A 25,554-nucleotide genomic window follows, 5' to 3' on the forward strand; every position below is an offset into this window, starting at 1 on the left:
TTCATGTACGGTATGAGTTTTATAATTTATAAAATATTTCAAATTAGTATTGTTGTTATTTTACATTGCATGTTTAATTTGTTTTTGGGTTCAAGATTTACAATACTTAAAGTAAACAACGTCATAGATTTGGAGATTTTTACATAAGAATGACACCCAATATAGAAAACAGTATCTTAAACTGGTCTTTCTCCTGATTCAGAAAACATGTATGCAGAACCATTTCAATGTAGTCTACTCCTATTTGATCATAAAAAATAACACAGAACCAACAATCACAATGTCTGTACTTTATAAAGCATGCTCCAAATTGAGGGTTACTTCAATGAGCCGAAATCTTCTCCACCATTTGAGATTCCAATACTACCCATATTTTGATACGTGACGCTAAAAAAATCTAAGGATGTAGACTTTTTTATTATTTTAAGGCCAAATTGATAAAATAGTTTGTCATTGAGGCGCAAACACTAATTCCACAACTTTTATAAATACCAACAAACCAGTAGGTTAGAGCAAACATATATACACACACAAAGAAGAGTAACTTCTTTGTTGTTCATATATCCATTGAATTACTTCACATCAATTTGTTGAGATTGAATCTAACATGGCATCAAAGCTTATAGCCATCTCCATTGTTTTTCGTTGTGTATCTCCTTATCCAACAAACTCATGTGGAGAGGCATCTTGGAAAACCAATATCGCCTTCCTCAATTCCAAAAGATATGATTTATATACATGTAATGCTACTTCTCTTAACATGGATTGGTCCTATGATGAAATCTAACAAAGGGGAAGAGAACTTCTTATTTAATCTACTCTACAAGTAAGCTCTTATGGAAGGGATGTTTAAAGTTCCAGATGTAATCTAAGAACAGAAAGGAAACTTCTTATTTAATCTACTCCACACTTAAATAACTAACAATTCCACACAGACAAACTTTTAGGATCAACTTTCATTGGGAGATTGGAAACTGTTACCCTATAAAGAAGAAAAAATGAATAACAATTACAATTAGCTGTATGGGTAGGCTACAATATCTTTCAATATAGATATAGTATCAAATGTTCTTTACACACAAGAAACCCTACAGAAAAAACGTAGGAAAAAAAGAATACATACGGAAGAGTTTCTTTCTGTTGCTATGGAACAGAAAAAATGCCACGGTGTTTCTATTAAAAAAATCAATGACTGACTAAACACAATAGCCATAAGAACTTCCAATAAGTATACAAGACCCTAATACACATTTTCAAGACTTTGGCAAAAGAATATTTCCTTTTTCCCCTCTCTACTGTTGGTATGAACAATTATTTTCCATAATTTTTCTGGATAGATCTCTACCAATGTCTTCAAGCAAGCAACTATTACCTATGCTTATTTATTTGGGTAACTATCGGTAACATTTCAACACACCTCACAAAATGCTCCATATGCAGCACTATGGAAACAATTCAAGACTTGGGCAGTATTAACCAAGACTGATAGGGGTATATATTGTCAGGAACCATTTATATCGTATCTGCAGCAAGGAACAATGAACATCAGATCAATGCATTTTCTTAAAACATAGATAAGTAGATAACTATAAATAGAAGAGGTTAGCACCTGAGCTTAGTTCTGTTATTTCCAATGCCACGTATCTAGGATCATTGTTGTTTTGGGTTAAAAAATGAAGACCGAAACTACAGAAAATGGCTGACAACAAAATGGATCACATGATATGCGGCAAAGCCTGTGAACGTGGCTTCGCTCTCATGATTGTCTCATCACTGTGTCGAATCCATTCCGAAAGTCTCCATGGCTTTTGCCACTTCCACTTGAACTGAAGTAGCCACTGATGATGGCTTCTTTTCCACCTCCATAACTTCCCAGAAGCTTGTCCTACCATTGCTAGCTTTTTCATTGACAGTTGCCCCATGGGTACCATCTGCATTTACAGAAAATCTCACGTCCACTTAGGAGATAGAGATGAAAAGTATCAATTTCTTATAAATGTAGAATAAATTACCCTTCTACTCTGATCTATAAATGCAGCCGATTCCCTCACATGGCCATTAGCAATGCCTGGCGTATATTTGCACTGTTTCAGTATTGAGTCTGACTCTGGAGATAATGGTCCATTGATATCTTCAGCATAATGTTTCACTGAATTTGGAGGGTTTCCCTGTTGACATCATGTGATGACAATTAACTACTAGCAACAAAAGCAATACATTAATGACAGTTATTATATTTACAAAAGCAGCTGACATAAAATATCAGCTACAAGGAAGACGAAGACTACACAGAATCCAATTAGAGGAGATTTTAGTTATAAAGCTAACTAAAAAAAACTCTTAACATAATTTCTTTATAATTTATGTAATGGTAACCTAATTGTCAAGTGAGTGTTTGGGGCCAAGCTGGAGCCAAAAGAGATTCATTCATCTTATTGGACTTGTTATCTAGCACTTCCTTTAAGTTTGGGAACTAAACATTGCATGTTCCATATGATAGGACATACCCTTTGCTGATAGAGTAAGTCGACTCTTTGAGAGGCATTGAACTTCTCCTTGTTGAGTCCTAAATCTAGTACAAATCAATTTTTATTATGGAGATAATTCTATTAGTTCGAGAGTGTGAAAAAGTGTGTTGGAAAAAAGTGTGACAAAACTCCGACTCAACATCACACACAACTCTAAAGACTTGAGCAGGTGCCAATTGTGCTACAAGCTTGTTGATATTTGGGGGTGATTATTCAACTTAGGCCTCATGTTTGGTCTACTTGGTCTGCAAGTATGAGGAGTTTGTGGTCATAGAAATTCTAGCCGTCAAGATGTGTGATGAGTTTTTTATACATAATACTCAGCAATCCAAAGTGCCCTGCCAAGGCTCATTTCTTTTAAACACAGGCCTAATTTTTCCTTCAACAAGTGACTACATCTGTCCTTTTGACAGACAGCACTATAACTACTGCTTTATTTTCAATTCCTGGTTGATATTTGCTTGAAGCTTAAGCAGACAAGATCTTACAGAAGCTGTTGTAGCCAATGTGGTTGCAGCAGCTTGCACCCTCACTTTTAGCTCCTTGTCAATTTCCTTCCTCTTAATCTCACTTTGCCGTAATAGACCAACAAGTTCTTTGATTTGTTCTTTCATTTCCCTGTTTTCCATGTCCTTCTCCCACAGTTGGCACCTGTAGTTAACATCTCATACTCAAATTTGAACAGATATGAAAGCATGCAATATAAACCACTGTAGTGTATATATTAATTTAACATGAATGAAAGTCATAGGCTCCACTCCTTATTCTGATATTCAGCTGGAAGGTAGAAAGACAATTCAAAACAATAAGTGTTGGAAGTAATTTTATCCTGCTACTTTATTTCTGGCCAAGTTCTTGCAACCAATCATCATATTAATAGAGTTCAAACTCACAACAAGAGACCAGGTATCAAGGGAAACTTTGAAGTCCCAAAAGTGGCACCTTTTCTTGTCTACCATGTGAATATGTATGCAATGAGGTCATAGAATTAGCCTCCTATCAAAGCCAGATCTATTGCATGTGAAAGATACCAATCATATAAATGGTAAAACCATTTAAGTATTTTTTGTCCTTACCCTCTATATTTACTTCCTTATTTTGTTAATTAAAAAACAGGAGAAATTTTGATAAATTATTTTTCTAATATCGTGCATGAACTAATGATCTTTTCTTGCATAACTTTGTACGGAAAAGAAATAAAGGAGTTTTGTTGAATTGGATCAGGTATACAAATTAACAACATGCAATATTTGGCCACTTGGACTATGCACATTTCTTTTCTTGTAGGTTAAACAAAGCACCTGTCATCTGCAACAGAATTGAACATATATTGAAGCAAATTCTTGGCTTCTGCCATTGAGCGCAACTGGTTCCAGCGGACACGATTAGCGATGGCCCGTTCTCGTTCTTCTGCCTCAGAAAGTTGAGAAGCCATTGCCACAAGTGAATTAGATGATATGCTCAGCAAGTTCTCAAGTGAAGCTATTCTGGCCATTCTTGCATTTGGTGACATGGAGGAAGCTCTGGAAATATAATAAGTGTTAAAAGCATCCAGGAAGGCAAGGATAGGTTCGTCCTTTTACATCCCATGTGTTATCATTTGAAAGAGCTGCTATTTTCAAAATATAAATAAGCACAAGAAAATTAAATCATATTTATACAAAAACAAAAGCCAACCTAGCAAATCCATTCTTTCCTCTTGGAGGACTGAGACCCTTGGCAGCTAACTCATTCACTTGCTTCAACAAGGCTAACTCCTCTCCGAGGGCAGCTCGCCTGGAGATTGCATCACAAAATTATAGAAAGCAATACAGATCAATCAGTTACTAAGAAAATAATTTAGGAACATATGTACATACATTTGGCTCTGCTTCTCATACTCAAAACGAACTTCATGCTCCTTCACCATGACTTCTAGCTCGTGATCAATCAATCGCTGTAAGGACTTCTCGTTGCTCTAAAGAATCAATGCAAAAACTTGTTTAAGATAGCATGGATAGTCAAGCAAATCTAAGAAGAATAAGAAGGAAACTTTGTTACCTGTCCATTTGTTCCACTTCCATTCATTGTAACTGGGAGATGAAAAAGAATTGGCTTATATTAATTAAGTAAAAGAGAAGAATCAATGTAGTGAAGCCCCATACTAAAAGACATTTTCCTCCTATACATTTTAAAAGAATATCCATTCAAATGATCTAATAAACTATAAACCTGATTTACAAAACATAAGAACCTAATTGTACAGTAGAACACATGAAAACATGAGAACATGCCATTTACAAAACAATTAGCATCTTCTGTTTCAGTAGGACCTAAAATCTTAAACATAATTGTACAGTAGAAACAAATTGTACCTGAATTGTCTCGGCTGGAGGATTTACGAGCTTCTAACAACTCCTTTAACCTCTTGGTGGCGATTGCAGCTTCTTCTGTCTTTCTGTGAAGAACCTGAAGGAGATATGCAGTTATTAAATATACAATAACCACAAACGTCAACAGTAACAGTCATGGAGGTGTTTATCTAATCCTTTCATTTATTTATTTATTGGTAAAAGAACCTCTGATGTTATTTAATTATGCATGTTGTGTAGTAAGAACAGAAAATGACATACTCACAACATGTGCTAGTTTAGCTTCCTAAAATCACATCTTAAACAAATATTCTACTCAACTTTCATAAGAAAAAAAGATTCATTTGTGATTATTAATATCTAAAAGTTTGCCAAGATAATGTTGGTTAAACATGTAATCTCTCTTGAATTCTTGGTTATTATTTTGCAAATAGCTATGCATTGGTTCTCAAATTGAATGAATGAACACCCTGTGACAGTAATTTTGATACTTACCTAGTTTGGGAGTAGAACCATATCATACAGATTATAGACTTTTAAAGTCATATTCATTTCTATGTAGATTTCAATCCATAAGAAGAAATGTTTCTTAGTTTTCGTTTCACTTGTTTTATTAAAAACCTGGCAAACAAAATAAAACGGTATATTCTATCATATCTCCATGTTTGTCTTTCAGGCATTAAAACAACAACACACAAAGTGTTTCCCCTCCTTTTCTCCACTAGGCCTGCCAAATATAAAAGCCGTTGACAACAAAAATTACTAACCACAATTTCCTCGGTCTTAATATGTATCCCTAATATAAACAAAAAGGTCCAGATTAGAAGCTTGTATATGCAAAAGATACTACTGTGGATTAGAGTAGGAACTATTCTCAGCAATTTGAATTGAGCAGTTTTCTTAACGGTCAAAGTTCAAACAAAATGCACAAATTGCTGAAAATTGAGAATACTTGAATTACTGAGGGGCTATGAAGCACGGACACAGATACGTGTATCGGATATGATACGTATCCGATACGTCGACACGCATTTTTTCTAAAAGATAGGATACGACACGTTCAAGGATACGTGTATAAAATAATAAAAAACACATAAAATATGATAAAATTATAAGTGTAAATCAAAATATCTAAAATAAAAAATATAATGGAAATTGAAAATCATTGTCCTCCAAACTTCCAAGTACCAAAATTAGAAAATATAGTAGAATAATTCATAAAATTACTTATTGTCTAGCCCTAGAAATAGAAATAGTATCAATTTCATCTCTCCTTGACGGTGATGTTGTGGATCAGAGAGTCGGTATGGTGGACCGGCTATTGGAGGGTGAATGCGTTGTGATAGTAAGTTGGTAAGAGTCTTTGTGACCTTTAAATAAGTTGGTGTTTTATTAAAAACGAATCTATCTTACTTTATTGAAAACGAATCTATATTATCCTATATTTTATTGAAAACGAATATGATACGTGTCTTGATATTTATTTTTATTTTTTGGATACTCTAGGGATACGTATCCTTCATGAATCTGAGCGTATCTGTGTTGGATACGTGTCGGACACCGGTACGTGAAGGTGTTTGACGAATCTGTGCTTAAGAGCTGAGGGGGTATATGTTAAATGGAAGTCAAAGAATAAAGAGTTATGGCTACTCAAATTTGTCAATAATATCAGCAAACTTCAATCAGATATGAGAGATGTATGTTGAAAAGCATGTAAGACAAGATTTTGGTGCCACCCAACAAACTAGAAATACTAACCATTTTCTGGCGCTGATTTAAAGCTTGCAGCTTATGCCTTTCAAACTCATTTCTTCTTCCCTCTTTCCGCAACTGTTTGGCAAGTTAATACAAAGTCATAGAGCATGTAAGCTGTGGAGGCAAGTAAATCATGCTTGAAAGCTTTGGGTTAGTCAACTATCATACTGCAGCTAAATATAAATGAGCTGAAAATGACAATGGCTAGCCTCTAATTCCATCTATTGATTTTAGTTATTTAAAAAGATCTGGAGCAGCATATACCATTTGGATTCGATTTTAAAATTGAGTATTAACACATGTTTAAAAAGATTTGGAGCAGCATATACCATTTGGATTCTAACTTTTTAAATTAAGTATTAACACAGGTTTACTTTTTTTTTTTCTAAAGAAAGAAACATTCAACTAATAATGAAGCAATTGTTTCATTTTGAGACGAATAATAAAGGGCGAACTTTCATCACCTAAAGATATAGATGAAGAGTATCATGGACAAATTTTAAATTTAAAACAAAATAGAGGAAGAGGAAGCTTTACATACTTGCTGCATCTCTTTCTCTCTACAAGCCTTCCACTGCCGAAACTGTTCTGCCTCTTGTTTTATTTTATGTTGCAATTGAACCTGCAATGTTATAAAGGTTATAACGGAGAGAGCACATTAAGTAATCCCAATTCCCAACAATGGATTTAGATAAGTACACAACAATCAACCTTCTGAGCTTTTATAGATTGTATTTCATCTTGCAATTTCTTTGTTGCTTCATCACTTTTTTGCTTTTGCTTCAGAAGCTGGACCTGGCTCTCCTGTTTCTTCTTCAGATCCAGAATCTAGCATCCACATATTATGAAAAGATTTAAGCTATTTAGAGACGTCCCAATTCAAATATTATAAAATAATAGATTGAAAATTGAAAATTGAAAATTGAAAATTAAAAGAAATTGGACTCTCGACCTGTGCTTCAAGTGCTTTCAATTTTTGGGCATGAATATCCTCTGATTTCTGTGTTTGTCCATCAGAATTGGCAAGATTTTCAACTTCAGCCAAAAGACGATCCCTCTCTCGCTGTATTTATAAATCAGATGCATATATGAATATCAGAATATGAATTTTTCTAGGAGAAAATAAACTTTGCAGGACTTCTATTGAACCTGCACTGCTCCTTTCTCATTCTCCAGTTCCATTATCTTCCTTCCAAAATGCTGCTTGAGTGTTTCAGCATCAGATACTCCAAAAAGCTTCATCTCGGACTGTACATGCATCAATCCCAATACTTATATTAAATAGAGAGAGAAGATATGAAAGGCACTTTTTAAAGAGTCTAATCACAATGCTTTTTAATTCTTCAATAAAATTGGGAGAAAATCACTCAATGCAGCTTTTTAATGGTTTCCATGTAATTCTGGTATCTTGTTAATGATCATAACCTAGTGGGAAATAATCTAATTATTGTCAGAATCAGAACAACCTAAAAAGCAAAACACTTTCAATTTCTAAGCTAAATAAAAGAGATCAATTGGAAGCTAGTTGAGAAAGGTTCCGGTTCGGTAAATTAGATCCTATCTGTTCTCAGTTTGGGTTTGAGTCATAAGACTTGCAACCCAGCCACTACCCATTAACTTAAAATTTATACTATTCCTAAATTAGTTATAGATAGTAAGACTTCACTATATTTTTTTGGTACATTAAGACTTCACTATATTGTAAAAAGGAAAATACTTATTGCATAACATGATAACATATATTCATATTGATATTATTTATTTTGAAATACATGTCATAAAATATACTTAGCTTTACTTTACAACATATATTATATCCACGTATAGGGTGGGCCCAGTTAATGCTCAGTCATTATTGGCCATGATTTGGTTGTGTTAGCCCGTTCAAAATATCAGGCTAGGTTTGATTCAATCCAAACCCATCCCATGTACACCTCTAAACATAGCTTCTACAGCAAGGTTAATCAAATTATAGAATAGAAGTTACACATTATACTGTTAATTTAAATGTATTGATACATGCACAACAGCATGGATATGTGTCTAATTATACATATACACTGTAACAACCTCTTTCTGCTCCAATTGCTTATTCAATTCATGTAACTCTCTATCCATACTATTTTGCAGAAGTGTGTGCTCCCACTCTTTTGTTACTTCTTCAATTTCCATTGAATCCCCTGCTTAATTTGGAAAACATAATCCATAATCTTAGCAATTCTAATCACACTTGATTAAATTTGAGAAGTGGCAGAGAAAGCCATAGAGAAAAAACAGGTTGAAGTAAGGTGCACCGATAGAATTGAAATTATAAACATATAAGTCCAGGAAAAAGAAGAGTCTTACCTGTTGTGTCACTCATTGGGTAATCAGAGGATGTGATAGGTAAGCCCCTCTTTAGCCCATCGGTCTTCGCCTTATACGTGCTACCATTCTGAAAAGTGAAGGATTAGAATTTTCTTTGTATATGCAATGCCCTGAACAGACCTTCACTCTGGCTAGAGATCAGTCCTTAAAATGAAATCTTCATACCAAGATAAGACAAACACAAATCTTGGCTGTGAAAATTTGAGATAAAATTTAGTTGAGTCGAAGATTATAAAGAGAAGAAACAGAGGCTTACATAAGAATCCTTTTCACATTGTTCTACAACAGAACATCTACTACGGTATTCATGAAGTTCATGGCAAAGATCCTCATTAGCTGTTTCAAGCCAAGCAATCCTTTCCTTGAGGACCTATGCAATCAGTTATAAAATAATTATATATCAATTTCAGAAATACAACCCCTATCAATACATGTAATTAATGTAAATCAAACTATTATGTTAGTGTCTATGAAGAGCGGCACAAATACAGCTAAGGTTAAGATACTTTTGTTTTAAATAACCAACATTGATCTATTCTCAAACTGTGCACCATAAACCATTTCCATTGAATGCTATCATTAACCTATTATAGGAAATACAGCAAAAGCAATGAAGACACCATTAACTAAGTACCTGCATTTCCTCAAAAGTGCCACCAGAACGAGCACAAAGTTCTGCTTGCAGACATTCTAGCTGTTGTCGCATTTTTAGCATCTCATTGGACATAGGATCTCTATTGACCTATGTAAGAATGTATAAAAAATAAGCATTAATGTCTACCACAATAGGTAGTCAATTTTGCTCAATTAATAGAAGTGAACATCAAGTTTATGCAGATACTTACAACAGGCTTATTTTGGATATTGCGAGCACGATTTGCATACTTCAGAGTATTCAGGGTTTCCTCAGCATTAATATCAGCAGGACTTATGCAGGCTGGAACAGATTTTTATAACATAATAAATTTTATAAATTATACAACAGATTGTCTTAAGATGCAACTTGACAGGTTTTGAAGGGAATAAGAACACTTAATACAGCATTTTTGTACTTGCATCAATCACTTAAGATAAACTGATACACAAGTTCAAATCTTCTGAAAAAGCAATCCCAGGGTAATAAAAATATATTCGAATGCAAAATCCAAAACACTGAGCTTATGCATTGCTAAGGCATGTTTCAATTGGTTTCTAATATCTTGCCTCCCCAATAGTTACGTTCGTTCACAAATATTTGCTTGAAGCTTAAGCAGACAAGATCTTACAGAAGCTGTTGTAGCCAATGTGGTTGCAGCAGCTTGCACCCTCACTTTTAGCTCCTTGTCAATTTCCTTCCTCTTAATCTCACTTTGCCGTAATAGACCAACAAGTTCTTTGATTTGTTCTTTCATTTCCCTGTTTTCCATGTCCTTCTCCCACAGTTGGCACCTGTAGTTAACATCTCATACTCAAATTTGAACAGATATGAAAGCATGCAATATAAACCACTGTAGTGTATATATTAATTTAACATGAATGAAAGTCATAGGCTCCACTCCTTATTCTGATATTCAGCTGGAAGGTAGAAAGACAATTCAAAACAATAAGTGTTGGAAGTAATTTTATCCTGCTACTTTATTTCTGGCCAAGTTCTTGCAACCAATCATCATATTAATAGAGTTCAAACTCACAACAAGAGACCAGGTATCAAGGGAAACTTTGAAGTCCCAAAAGTGGCACCTTTTCTTGTCTACCATGTGAATATGTATGCAATGAGGTCATAGAATTAGCCTCCTATCAAAGCCAGATCTATTGCATGTGAAAGATACCAATCATATAAATGGTAAAACCATTTAAGTATTTTTTGTCCTTACCCTCTATATTTACTTCCTTATTTTGTTAATTAAAAAACAGGAGAAATTTTGATAAATTATTTTTCTAATATCGTGCATGAACTAATGATCTTTTCTTGCATAACTTTGTACGGAAAAGAAATAAAGGAGTTTTGTTGAATTGGATCAGGTATACAAATTAACAACATGCAATATTTGGCCACTTGGACTATGCACATTTCTTTTCTTGTAGGTTAAACAAAGCACCTGTCATCTGCAACAGAATTGAACATATATTGAAGCAAATTCTTGGCTTCTGCCATTGAGCGCAACTGGTTCCAGCGGACACGATTAGCGATGGCCCGTTCTCGTTCTTCTGCCTCAGAAAGTTGAGAAGCCATTGCCACAAGTGAATTAGATGATATGCTCAGCAAGTTCTCAAGTGAAGCTATTCTGGCCATTCTTGCATTTGGTGACATGGAGGAAGCTCTGGAAATATAATAAGTGTTAAAAGCATCCAGGAAGGCAAGGATAGGTTCGTCCTTTTACATCCCATGTGTTATCATTTGAAAGAGCTGCTATTTTCAAAATATAAATAAGCACAAGAAAATTAAATCATATTTATACAAAAACAAAAGCCAACCTAGCAAATCCATTCTTTCCTCTTGGAGGACTGAGACCCTTGGCAGCTAACTCATTCACTTGCTTCAACAAGGCTAACTCCTCTCCGAGGGCAGCTCGCCTGGAGATTGCATCACAAAATTATAGAAAGCAATACAGATCAATCAGTTACTAAGAAAATAATTTAGGAACATATGTACATACATTTGGCTCTGCTTCTCATACTCAAAACGAACTTCATGCTCCTTCACCATGACTTCTAGCTCGTGATCAATCAATCGCTGTAAGGACTTCTCGTTGCTCTAAAGAATCAATGCAAAAACTTGTTTAAGATAGCATGGATAGTCAAGCAAATCTAAGAAGAATAAGAAGGAAACTTTGTTACCTGTCCATTTGTTCCACTTCCATTCATTGTAACTGGGAGATGAAAAAGAATTGGCTTATATTAATTAAGTAAAAGAGAAGAATCAATGTAGTGAAGCCCCATACTAAAAGACATTTTCCTCCTATACATTTTAAAAGAATATCCATTCAAATGATCTAATAAACTATAAACCTGATTTACAAAACATAAGAACCTAATTGTACAGTAGAACACATGAAAACATGAGAACATGCCATTTACAAAACAATTAGCATCTTCTGTTTCAGTAGGACCTAAAATCTTAAACATAATTGTACAGTAGAAACAAATTGTACCTGAATTGTCTCGGCTGGAGGATTTACGAGCTTCTAACAACTCCTTTAACCTCTTGGTGGCGATTGCAGCTTCTTCTGTCTTTCTGTGAAGAACCTGAAGGAGATATGCAGTTATTAAATATACAATAACCACAAACGTCAACAGTAACAGTCATGGAGGTGTTTATCTAATCCTTTCATTTATTTATTTATTGGTAAAAGAACCTCTGATGTTATTTAATTATGCATGTTGTGTAGTAAGAACAGAAAATGACATACTCACAACATGTGCTAGTTTAGCTTCCTAAAATCACATCTTAAACAAATATTCTACTCAACTTTCATAAGAAAAAAAGATTCATTTGTGATTATTAATATCTAAAAGTTTGCCAAGATAATGTTGGTTAAACATGTAATCTCTCTTGAATTCTTGGTTATTATTTTGCAAATAGCTATGCATTGGTTCTCAAATTGAATGAATGAACACCCTGTGACAGTAATTTTGATACTTACCTAGTTTGGGAGTAGAACCATATCATACAGATTATAGACTTTTAAAGTCATATTCATTTCTATGTAGATTTCAATCCATAAGAAGAAATGTTTCTTAGTTTTCGTTTCACTTGTTTTATTAAAAACCTGGCAAACAAAATAAAACGGTATATTCTATCATATCTCCATGTTTGTCTTTCAGGCATTAAAACAACAACACACAAAGTGTTTCCCCTCCTTTTCTCCACTAGGCCTGCCAAATATAAAAGCCGTTGACAACAAAAATTACTAACCACAATTTCCTCGGTCTTAATATGTATCCCTAATATAAACAAAAAGGTCCAGATTAGAAGCTTGTATATGCAAAAGATACTACTGTGGATTAGAGTAGGAACTATTCTCAGCAATTTGAATTGAGCAGTTTTCTTAACGGTCAAAGTTCAAACAAAATGCACAAATTGCTGAAAATTGAGAATACTTGAATTACTGAGGGGCTATGAAGCACGGACACAGATACGTGTATCGGATATGATACGTATCCGATACGTCGACACGCATTTTTTCTAAAAGATAGGATACGACACGTTCAAGGATACGTGTATAAAATAATAAAAAACACATAAAATATGATAAAATTATAAGTGTAAATCAAAATATCTAAAATAAAAAATATAATGGAAATTGAAAATCATTGTCCTCCAAACTTCCAAGTACCAAAATTAGAAAATATAGTAGAATAATTCATAAAATTACTTATTGTCTAGCCCTAGAAATAGAAATAGTATCAATTTCATCTCTCCTTGACGGTGATGTTGTGGATCAGAGAGTCGGTATGGTGGACCGGCTATTGGAGGGTGAATGCGTTGTGATAGTAAGTTGGTAAGAGTCTTTGTGACCTTTAAATAAGTTGGTGTTTTATTAAAAACGAATCTATCTTACTTTATTGAAAACGAATCTATATTATCCTATATTTTATTGAAAACGAATATGATACGTGTCTTGATATTTATTTTTATTTTTTGGATACTCTAGGGATACGTATCCTTCATGAATCTGAGCGTATCTGTGTTGGATACGTGTCGGACACCGGTACGTGAAGGTGTTTGACGAATCTGTGCTTAAGAGCTGAGGGGGTATATGTTAAATGGAAGTCAAAGAATAAAGAGTTATGGCTACTCAAATTTGTCAATAATATCAGCAAACTTCAATCAGATATGAGAGATGTATGTTGAAAAGCATGTAAGACAAGATTTTGGTGCCACCCAACAAACTAGAAATACTAACCATTTTCTGGCGCTGATTTAAAGCTTGCAGCTTATGCCTTTCAAACTCATTTCTTCTTCCCTCTTTCCGCAACTGTTTGGCAAGTTAATACAAAGTCATAGAGCATGTAAGCTGTGGAGGCAAGTAAATCATGCTTGAAAGCTTTGGGTTAGTCAACTATCATACTGCAGCTAAATATAAATGAGCTGAAAATGACAATGGCTAGCCTCTAATTCCATCTATTGATTTTAGTTATTTAAAAAGATCTGGAGCAGCATATACCATTTGGATTCGATTTTAAAATTGAGTATTAACACATGTTTAAAAAGATTTGGAGCAGCATATACCATTTGGATTCTAACTTTTTAAATTAAGTATTAACACAGGTTTACTTTTTTTTTTTCTAAAGAAAGAAACATTCAACTAATAATGAAGCAATTGTTTCATTTTGAGACGAATAATAAAGGGCGAACTTTCATCACCTAAAGATATAGATGAAGAGTATCATGGACAAATTTTAAATTTAAAACAAAATAGAGGAAGAGGAAGCTTTACATACTTGCTGCATCTCTTTCTCTCTACAAGCCTTCCACTGCCGAAACTGTTCTGCCTCTTGTTTTATTTTATGTTGCAATTGAACCTGCAATGTTATAAAGGTTATAACGGAGAGAGCACATTAAGTAATCCCAATTCCCAACAATGGATTTAGATAAGTACACAACAATCAACCTTCTGAGCTTTTATAGATTGTATTTCATCTTGCAATTTCTTTGTTGCTTCATCACTTTTTTGCTTTTGCTTCAGAAGCTGGACCTGGCTCTCCTGTTTCTTCTTCAGATCCAGAATCTAGCATCCACATATTATGAAAAGATTTAAGCTATTTAGAGACGTCCCAATTCAAATATTATAAAATAATAGATTGAAAATTGAAAATTGAAAATTGAAAATTAAAAGAAATTGGACTCTCGACCTGTGCTTCAAGTGCTTTCAATTTTTGGGCATGAATATCCTCTGATTTCTGTGTTTGTCCATCAGAATTGGCAAGATTTTCAACTTCAGCCAAAAGACGATCCCTCTCTCGCTGTATTTATAAATCAGATGCATATATGAATATCAGAATATGAATTTTTCTAGGAGAAAATAAACTTTGCAGGACTTCTATTGAACCTGCACTGCTCCTTTCTCATTCTCCAGTTCCATTATCTTCCTTCCAAAATGCTGCTTGAGTGTTTCAGCATCAGATACTCCAAAAAGCTTCATCTCGGACTGTACATGCATCAATCCCAATACTTATATTAAATAGAGAGAGAAGATATGAAAGGCACTTTTTAAAGAGTCTAATCACAATGCTTTTTAATTCTTCAATAAAATTGGGAGAAAATCACTCAATGCAGCTTTTTAATGGTTTCCATGTAATTCTGGTATCTTGTTAATGATCATAACCTAGTGGGAAATAATCTAATTATTGTCAGAATCAGAACAACCTAAAAAGCAAAACACTTTCAATTTCTAAGCTAAATAAAAGAGATCAATTGGAAGCTAGTTGAGAAAGGTTCCGGTTCGGTAAATTAGATCCTATCTGTTCTCAGTTTGGGTTTGAGTCATAAGACTTGCAACCCAGCCACTACCCATTAACTTAAAATTTATACTATTCCTAAATTAGTTATAGATAGTAAGACTTCACTATATTTTTTTGGTACATTAAGACTTCACTATATTGTAAAAAGGAAAATACTTATTGCATAACATGATAACATATATTCATATTGATATTATTTATTTTGAAATACATGTCATAAAATATACTTAGCTTTACTTTACAACATATATTATATCCACGTATAGGGTGGGCCCAGTTAATGCTCAGTCATTATTGGCCATGATTTGGTTGTGTTAGCCCGTTCAAAATATCAGGCTAGGTTTGATTCAATCCAAACCCATCCCATGTACACCTCTAAACATAGCTTCTACAGCAAGGTTAATCAAATTATAGAATAGAAGTTACACATTATACTGTTAATTTAAATGTATTGATACATGCACAACAGCATGGATATGTGTCTAATTATACATATACACTGTAACAACCTCTTTCTGCTCCAATTGCTTATTCAATTCATGTAACTCTCTATCCATACTATTTTGCAGAAGTGTGTGCTCCCACTCTTTTGTTACTTCTTCAATTTCCATTGAATCCCCTGCTTAATTTGGAAAACATAATCCATAATCTTAGCAATTCTAATCACACTTGATTAAATTTGAGAAGTGGCAGAGAAAGCCATAGAGAAAAAACAGGTTGAAGTAAGGTGCACCGATAGAATTGAAATTATAAACATATAAGTCCAGGAAAAAGAAGAGTCTTACCTGTTGTGTCACTCATTGGGTAATCAGAGGATGTGATAGGTAAGCCCCTCTTTAGCCCATCGGTCTTCGCCTTATACGTGCTACCATTCTGAAAAGTGAAGGATTAGAATTTTCTTTGTATATGCAATGCCCTGAACAGACCTTCACTCTGGCTAGAGATCAGTCCTTAAAATGAAATCTTCATACCAAGATAAGACAAACACAAATCTTGGCTGTGAAAATTTGAGATAAAATTTAGTTGAGTCGAAGATTATAAAGAGAAGAAACAGAGGCTTACATAAGAATCCTTTTCACATTGTTCTACAACAGAACATCTACTACGGTATTCATGAAGTTCATGGCAAAGATCCTCATTAGCTGTTTCAAGCCAAGCAATCCTTTCCTTGAGGACCTATGCAATCAGTTATAAAATAATTATATATCAATTTCAGAAATACAACCCCTATCAATACATGTAATTAATGTAAATCAAACTATTATGTTAGTGTCTATGAAGAGCGGCACAAATACAGCTAAGGTTAAGATACTTTTGTTTTAAATAACCAACATTGATCTATTCTCAAACTGTGCACCATAAACCATTTCCATTGAATGCTATCATTAACCTATTATAGGAAATACAGCAAAAGCAATGAAGACACCATTAACTAAGTACCTGCATTTCCTCAAAAGTGCCACCAGAACGAGCACAAAGTTCTGCTTGCAGACATTCTAGCTGTTGTCGCATTTTTAGCATCTCATTGGACATAGGATCTCTATTGACCTATGTAAGAATGTATAAAAAATAAGCATTAATGTCTACCACAATAGGTAGTCAATTTTGCTCAATTAATAGAAGTGAACATCAAGTTTATGCAGATACTTACAACAGGCTTATTTTGGATATTGCGAGCACGATTTGCATACTTCAGAGTATTCAGGGTTTCCTCAGCATTAATATCAGCAGGACTTATGCAGGCTGGAACAGATTTTTATAACATAATAAATTTTATAAATTATACAACAGATTGTCTTAAGATGCAACTTGACAGGTTTTGAAGGGAATAAGAACACTTAATACAGCATTTTTGTACTTGCATCAATCACTTAAGATAAACTGATACACAAGTTCAAATCTTCTGAAAAAGCAATCCCAGGGTAATAAAAATATATTCGAATGCAAAATCCAAAACACTGAGCTTATGCATTGCTAAGGCATGTTTCAATTGGTTTCTAATATCTTGCCTCCCCAATAGTTACGTTCGTTCACAAAGGTACCCTTGTTTAACAAACTTGACTACTAAAGATCAGAAAGAGAGATAAAAGTAAGAAAAAATATGAGCAACATGAAGAAAAAAAACAGTAACATGAGCTCCATAAAGAAGATTAGAAATTTTTGTTTGAAGCTTATCTTTTGAAGGCCATTAATAGGAGATAAAAAAGTAGAGTTTATTGGGAGAAAATCAAGAAAAACAACCAACCTATCATAACAGTTCTGCTGTTACCTCCGAGTGAATCCTGCAAAATCATTTTAACTTTATCTATAAATACAAATATTATTACATATATATAACTATGTTAAAAGGGTCGAAGAAAGAAAATTGAAAACAAAATCTTTCATATGCATGTTTCCTTCCCCCCTCTCAGTAATAACTAATTGGTCTTCTCTTGTATGCAATTTTAGTTAGAAATGTAGGCTCAATGCGTGAGGCTCCCACCTAGTGGGGTCCGGGGAATGGGGAGGGTAGAATGGTAGATGTATGCAACCTTACTCTCGCAAGCAAAAATGTTGTTTCAAGGATTTGAACTCATGACCTCCAGATTACAAGGCAAGCAACCTTATCATTGCGTTGAGCTTACCCTCTTCCATATGAGTATGATCAAGATCCAACATGGGTGAGCTTTTGCATCGACAATTTAAAGTAAAGAGAAATGAGAGCAGCTAATGCTTCACTCAATAAAATCCTAGTTTACTATCTCTATAAGGAATATATTTCAACCTAGTCATGGAATTTCCGGGGGAATACATCTATTTAAACATGGCTACACCACTCCAAAAAACCATATAATAAGGAATATATTTCAACCTCATAATAAGGAAGACTGTATGCTACAAGCAGGAAGCTACATATATAGATACCAAACCTGCAAAAGCCTAGTAAGTTTACTATCTCTATAAGGAACATGAACACCTTCTTTTCTCTTCTTTTCATCACCAAGTGCACTAATCACATTGCCAAGTGCTAGAAGGCCTTTGTTAATGTGAACTCCTGTTTGAAAGAAAATTCATAATTAGGGAATGCATAATGATTAAAAGCATGTTCAGAAGATACAATCATAAAGGGGATAAAAGCCACCACCTAACCTTCCTTAAAACGCAGACCATCAGACCCTGTTCTTTTAGCTCGTTCTGATCCAGCAAGATCTACTAAGTGCAACTTGGCACAAAGATAGTCTTCATTCATGGAATCACCGATCTCACTACTGAGCTTCCGCATTTGCTCTAATGTGATAGTGAAGATGGCATGTGATCGACTGGTTGGAGATATAATAGAAGAATAAGTCATAGAAGAGAACTACAGATGAATAAAAAGTACTACAGAATTTTGAAGCATGAATTTGAATCCAAAATTGATGCCAGCAAATAAATTTGTGGAAGATTCATTGACAAAAATATTAGAAGTTTTACAAACTACAAGCATACTTGCAATGCTGAAAGATCTATCTATTAATCATTCCCTTAAGCAACAAAAATCCAAAAAATGGTATGGAACTGATTTTGATGGCAAGAAGCAAAAGCTTAGTCTGACTGTTAAAGGCCTAAACCATTGGAGGAGTTCAAAACCAAAAAGTATTTATACACCATATATTTTTGCTTTATTATCTGAATTTTGTATAATACTCTAATGATATTTTGAGAGTGAATTAATCCAAAATTACCTTATAAATCTAAAAATGATATTTAAAAATTCCAAGAATAACTGAATGTATACAGATAAAATAAGAAAAGAAAAATGTATAATCAACCTGGATTGGTTGTTCATATTTGTGCTCCCAGTTGCTCTACTTAATGATCCTTGTTCCAGGCAAGCAGCCATTTCTTTTAGTGTTGCAACACTGACTTCAGTAGATCCAGCTAGGGTAATGACACCATTTGACGTCTCACGAATTTGTATTGGCGGTTTCCCAGGTACATTCACTTTTCCTGCGTGTCCATTTCCATTTTCTAATTTGCCTGTAGAGGATGGATCCAGCAAGTCCCTTACTTCTTCTTTAAGAATCTTTCAACATTTAAAAGTTGTTAGATGCTTAATATAAATAACTTCACAAATGCGAAATCTATCAGTTTCAGATATTAAAGCACAATTAAATTTCCAAAATCATGGTTGTAGGCTGTAAAAAAGTACCTCGATAAAGGAAATATGCAATTGAAATTCAATCTGATGCTTTAAGGTCTCAATTTTGTTAAATAAGGCACTCATAACTTGGGGTACTATTCCTGTTTGACAACCATCTTTAACGCCAGTGCCCATGGTGTATGTTTTCCCAGAACCAGTCTGCGATAGAATGAAAGTGTCACACAACAATTACAAATAAGTGTAGTGGCATGTAATCATGTTTCCTTTAGAAGTAACTATACCTGGCCATATGCAAGAACAGTAGCATTATATCCTTGGAACAAGCCATCAACAAGGGAAGCAACACATTCCTCGAACATGGCTGATGAGGGAGATGCTGTGCTCCCATAGACATGATCAAATGTAAAGGAACGGGCGCCAATTTGCACCTGTATTATTGTCATAATTAGTATATGATTCCACCCAAACTTTTAGCTACTTAAGGATACTATTACTGGGTTCTGTTTCAGATAGAGGTGTCTAAAGACTTCAAATAAACTACAAGTCATCATCATCCGTGCATTCAATTTAAATGGAAAACTATACCGAACGCCAAATTTTCTTGAAAATCGTAGAATCGGTGATGCTTTTGAATTTGACATGTGTGTATATATATATTTGACCTACTATAATGAAAAGACATCAGCTGATATATTCTTATAAAAACAGTAGAATAATTTTAGAAATGGAAAACATGGAGGCACAATGACATGGAAAACAAGTGACAGAAATTCTATAGAAATTGCATTTACATCAGCTGCATTTTTTCCAGACAATTGAGGTCAACACATCATAACTACCACAATCACAATTTAAAACCATGATCCCAATTAAGTAAGCAAAGCATCACAGATCATACATGCTATGAAGCTTTAGATTGTGACTGTGGTTGCGATTGTAGTTATGTTGCATCAGACAATTGTGGTAACATATGCAATGATGCACTCACAATTGCTGTAACGATGCAGTTACAGAGACTAATAAAATCTTGATATCGCAGCTGCAATTGCGACCAGTGAACCACAATTTCAACCCTCAGGCCAGAATTAGAATGAAATCAGATAAACTCCAATTAAGTCAGCATCACAGATCTCCAAATTCTATCATATCCGAGTCCGAAGAATCATCTTTCAATTACGTAAGCAATGTTGGATCCAGATCTTCACTAAATTCACCAATTAAACAACAAAACACTCATTGCAACAACAAAAAATCACAAAGCAAAAAACCGAATCATTCACAAGTAAAGTTAACTAATCACAATGCAATGCACCTGAGGCTTCCCTGAAACGACGGTTACACAATCTTTGCAACCTTGAAGCTTCTCTTCACTGATTAGAGGCCTAACGTGAACCGCAACCTTCACAGAACAAGGTTCCGTTGCTGATTCCATTGAAGAGAGAGAGAGAGAGAGAGAGTGAAGAGAAGAAGGTAATGAAGTAACTACAGGAGCAGAGAGAGAAAGAGTAATAATAATATAGTTGAAGGCAGAGGGAGAGAGTGAAGGGGTAGTTGTGGAAAATGAAAAAAGGGTCTGAGACAAAAGCTGCTAGAGGTAACTGTAATACAACAACAACACTATCAATCATTTTCGCTTCGCCTTCACTATATGTACCTGTCCATACGGTTGCGTGCTTTCAATCTTTTATTACATTCTTCCCATTTTGCCCCCCTTTCCTTTTCACCAACGGCCCTTTGTGCGCTGTACTTCTGGTTTTAGCATCTAATTCCTATTTTACCCTCCATGTTTTTTTCTTCTAAGAAAATATCATAATAAATAATTTTGGTGTAAAAGGTAAGCATGTTTATTTAGTAGAGAAAAAGTGTCTTGTATTCAAGGTAAAATAAATGCTAACTAGTGAAGAAAAGTTAATAAAAAATTGACCCATTCACATACGAATGTTAGACAATTTATAATTATCTTGATTGAAGTATGAGTTATGGAATTATGATAAGGAAAATTTATAAATAAATTTTGAAGGTATAAGTTTTGAAAGGATAGAAAGATAAATGAAATATTGAAATTCATGAAATATATTTCACTTCAAAAGAAACACAAATTTTCCAAACAAGTATTGAATTCCTAATACATACAGTAATTTTGTAAAGTCCGGTACAGTTTTAATGTTCTCTATGCAGCCCGCATTAGTCTCTTCTTTGTTCTATGACCTACAGTGAAACCATGATAAGTTGCATTACTTTTTTAAAAGAAAGAAAGGGGTGGAGCACTAGGAAGTGAAGAAAGAGGTTGATAGTTAAGATAATGGAATGTTATATATCCTAATCCCGTTGGATCCAGAACCGAGAGGAATGTGGAAAAGAGAAAGGAATAATAACACAGCACACGAAGCCACGTGACGCGGAACCAGATACACAATCGTGGGAGGGAACCTTGCTTTCACGGTAGACCGCCCTTCTTGTTACGCACGTTTCACACTTCGCAGGTTTCACACAACTTTAATTTTACTTAAGTAATAGCACTGGCCAGTAACAAATGTTATATCTTTTACAAATTAATCTTCTTTATATACTCAAGACATAAGATGATTTGATATTTGAGATAAAATAATACTTTACTTATTCATAATTAATTTATAAATAATATATGTCGTTTTCTTTTATATATAAAATGGCTTGTACTTTAATTTTTTTTGGAGTATATGTACTTACCGCATACATGAGAATTTATGACAAGCACAAAGTTTAACAGATATGCCTATTCTCCTTTGGTTTTTGACAGAATTGTGTACTATAGATTTTGCTATAAAAGTTTCACCTACTAAATTTTCTGCCACTTCATGTATTTGAAGGTTAAATTTTGTTGGCAAGACAACAAATAATTATTCAAACGTCTCTTTCAAAATAATTATTCAAACAAATCAATTAAGGAATTATTTTTTATCTTAATATATGTGGGTAAGTGATAGCTTTATAATATATGTATTCTAATTTTTTTTATAATAAATGACCTTTTGAGTTAACATTTGATCACATGAAATTGGTATCCCCTACAATACATAACATACATGTGAAATTAACATGTTTATTTTTTTCATTTAACAAATTTGTTGAACTATGCATTCAGTTATGTTGATCGCTCCTTAACTCAACATCATTAGTTCAAATATATAAAATTATAAAAAATTGTTTGGTCATGCAAAAAGAAGTAGTATAATTTGTTTCAACTATGCATTCAGTTATGTTGATCATTCCTTAACTCAACATCATTAGTTATATTAAAAAATTGTTGAAGATCAGAGAAGGACATACAAGAAAAAGAAAAGGATCAATCATCAATGTTGCACCGAAAGATTGAAGATAGGGTTATAAAATTATAAAAAAAAGGAGGAAGGAAAGAAGAATAGGTAGAAAATGTACACGGGATATACGATATTGATTCAAAGAAAAGAAAGCTAGAATAATAGGGAGAAACAATTGGATTGAGTAACAACATAAGATTCAACATTGCAATAGTCGATACTGAATGGCATTATAAAATATAAATGGAAACAGATTGAGGCCAATGACAACGTTAGAGTGAAGAGAATGAGGGAAGAACCTAAGAAAGTAAACGAAATTATAAAGAAAAATACACAACTGGCCACCCACGAGACATAGCCAGCTGGCTGGCCTTTCATTTCACGTGGCTTAGTATTGATTAAAAAACTTGCATGAACACACATATAACACGCCACCATATTTAGAAACAAATGCATTTATGCTTATTGGTGCTATTATTTATAATTAAATTTTAATCAAAATAAACTTTTAATCTATTAACAGGATTTAATTGGTTGTCTCCACATACATACGTCTCTATGCAAGTCTTTCTCATTTATAGATGGTTGTGATCATTTCTATTACCCGAGAACCCAATATTGACCCAAATTATAACGGATGGTACAAAAAAAATTGCAAAAAGATACAGTTTTTTATTATTTTTAATTAAATAAATTAAAAATATATACAAAATATTTCTCCTTTTACATTCTAGAATCGGAGAGTAGTTCATTTCATTTATAGTGGGTCCCATGGAGTCCCAATCTTTAGTATTATTGTGTAATTTGTTAACTTTGAAATGCTTAATTTGATGATACTTGTTATAAGTAGCTATTAGAAACCTTAATGCTATGCAAGCATTGATTTATAATTGTGGCTGTGAAACATGTGGTTGTGCATTGGTCTGGTGAGAATGTTAAGTTTGTGTTTGTTTGGAAGCTATGGTTAATAAACATCATAAAGCGGGTGTTTATAAATAAACCTAATGTTTTGTTTGGCACAATCAGGTACACTCTCCATGCCATATTCTTTTTTTTCAAGTTTAATGCACACATTAAGACAGTTGTGAAGATTATTCTATTTTGACTAAAACATGTTTATTTTTCAGGAGTGAGAGAAAAAATAAAATTGATTAATGGTAAATATAATTATTGAATGAGTATATAATTGTTTCGAAAAAAGTTTGATCATGTATTGAAACTATAAAACAACAATGTTCTTTAAACAAAAAAACCTAAACCAAAAAAATAAGGAATGGAAGAAGTAATAAACTTACTAGATGTTTTTAGCTAGTAACTAGAAAGTTAAATTTTGATATGTTGGTTTATTGAATTGAAATATTTAACAAGGTTTGATAACATAGCTTAATTGAGTACTTTATCAAATACCATTTTATAATCTCATAATCTATTAAGATAAGTTAATTTATCAAATATTTTGTTATGTTATGGAACTCACTCTATAATGCAAGTGATGGATGATGATGGTGCAATTAATGAGGCTATCAAAATTTTGTTTCCAAATCCATCTCACTCATACCCCGTGTATGCCATTTCCACAATTAACGGCTTAAACTTACATTAATAATTAATAATGCTCCTATATATATATTCCAGTAGTTCAATTGCTGACCAATCTTGTAAGCGATCTCAAATTAGAAGATTAGTCAAATGAATATTTAACTTGTTTTAGGCTACAAAGATTCCGTTTGATTAGAATAATTTAAGGGGGTGAATTTAATGATTTAATTAAAATTAGAAAAAAAAAAGAAGGCAAGCAAACAAAAAAGTGACTTTTACTCTCTTTTCCTTTTGCCATGTGTTGCAATGCATTAGCCTCTCTAGTCTCTAGTGAAGATGATCCAAATTCAAAATTAACGACTATAAGATGAAAGAAATGACAAAAAATGTATAGAGAGGTCTCCAGCCAAAATTAATAGCATTTGAAAATCGGTTCAAAGTAGGTGAAGAGGGGCCAATAAATGGTATTGATAAGTGACTCCGGTGGGAATATTTGAAGCTAACCTTATACACACTATAGATTACAGAGCGTCAAAAATTTATTATTTTTGGACCATAACTAGAAAATATCATTTTCTTTACCTTCATATCTGGAAAGTAAAATCAAAGGTATGTGTGGGAAAAAATGGTACAAGTAAGGTTATCATGAGTAAGAAATTAAATTAATTTCTTTTGAATGTTTATGGTTATTATCCATTATAATTCTTTGGGATCCAATATGGTGTTATAATACTATCCAATATTTTTTTTAGTATATGAAAATTTATTGTCCATAATAAATAAACTTTAATTTATTATACAATTTTTGTGACATTATACCAAGTTTTGGTTTTAATCCCTATAATCTACCACCAATACGTTACTCAAGTAGTGTAATATTACAATATATCCCCAAGGTTAAGGGCTCAATTTTTGGGAGCGACACTTGTTGGGAGGGACATCCATGAACCCTGAAAGAGATTAGTTCATTACCCAAAAAAGTAAATGATACCCTTGGTAGTTCAAAAAAATATCCCTATAATCTATATTTTTATATTTTGGTTGTAGGACACTACACCAGAATAAGCATTTAACAACAGTCATTCAATAGTGCTTCCTAGTACAACGTTGTTAAGCAAACGCAATTAAATTTGATAGGCGGATATAGC

The 25,554-nt window shown here is 33.5% G+C and overlaps 1 protein-coding gene across 1 annotated transcript; it reads right to left on the reverse strand.

Annotated features, from left to right (window-relative positions):
- LOC109350563 (kinesin-like protein KIN-4A) lies at positions 1,023-21,195 on the reverse strand. The gene is made up of 42 exons (XM_019591789.1): positions 20,881-21,195; positions 19,850-19,996; positions 19,617-19,766; positions 19,237-19,490; positions 18,575-18,744; positions 18,355-18,479; positions 17,691-17,727; positions 17,097-17,188; positions 16,886-16,993; positions 16,508-16,621; positions 16,231-16,318; positions 15,955-16,064; positions 15,034-15,132; positions 14,837-14,947; positions 14,596-14,712; positions 14,426-14,506; positions 13,888-13,959; positions 12,133-12,226; positions 11,819-11,850; positions 11,638-11,735; positions 11,456-11,554; positions 11,080-11,301; positions 10,220-10,429; positions 9,847-9,949; positions 9,636-9,743; positions 9,258-9,371; positions 8,981-9,068; positions 8,705-8,814; positions 7,784-7,882; positions 7,587-7,697; positions 7,346-7,462; positions 7,176-7,256; positions 6,638-6,709; positions 4,883-4,976; positions 4,569-4,600; positions 4,388-4,485; positions 4,206-4,304; positions 3,830-4,051; positions 3,017-3,179; positions 2,013-2,168; positions 1,610-1,931; positions 1,023-1,523 (listed from the first exon to the last, which is right to left on the reverse strand). The coding sequence occupies exons 1-41, from the start codon at positions 20,998-21,000 to the stop codon at positions 1,716-1,718; spliced, it is 4,833 nt and encodes a 1,610-aa protein (XP_019447334.1). The 5' UTR covers positions 21,001-21,195; the 3' UTR covers positions 1,023-1,523; positions 1,610-1,715.

Source organism: Lupinus angustifolius, chromosome LG06 (genome assembly GCF_001865875.1).
Source record: "Lupinus angustifolius cultivar Tanjil chromosome LG06, LupAngTanjil_v1.0, whole genome shotgun sequence".
Taxonomy (NCBI): Eukaryota; Viridiplantae; Streptophyta; class Magnoliopsida; order Fabales; family Fabaceae; genus Lupinus; species Lupinus angustifolius.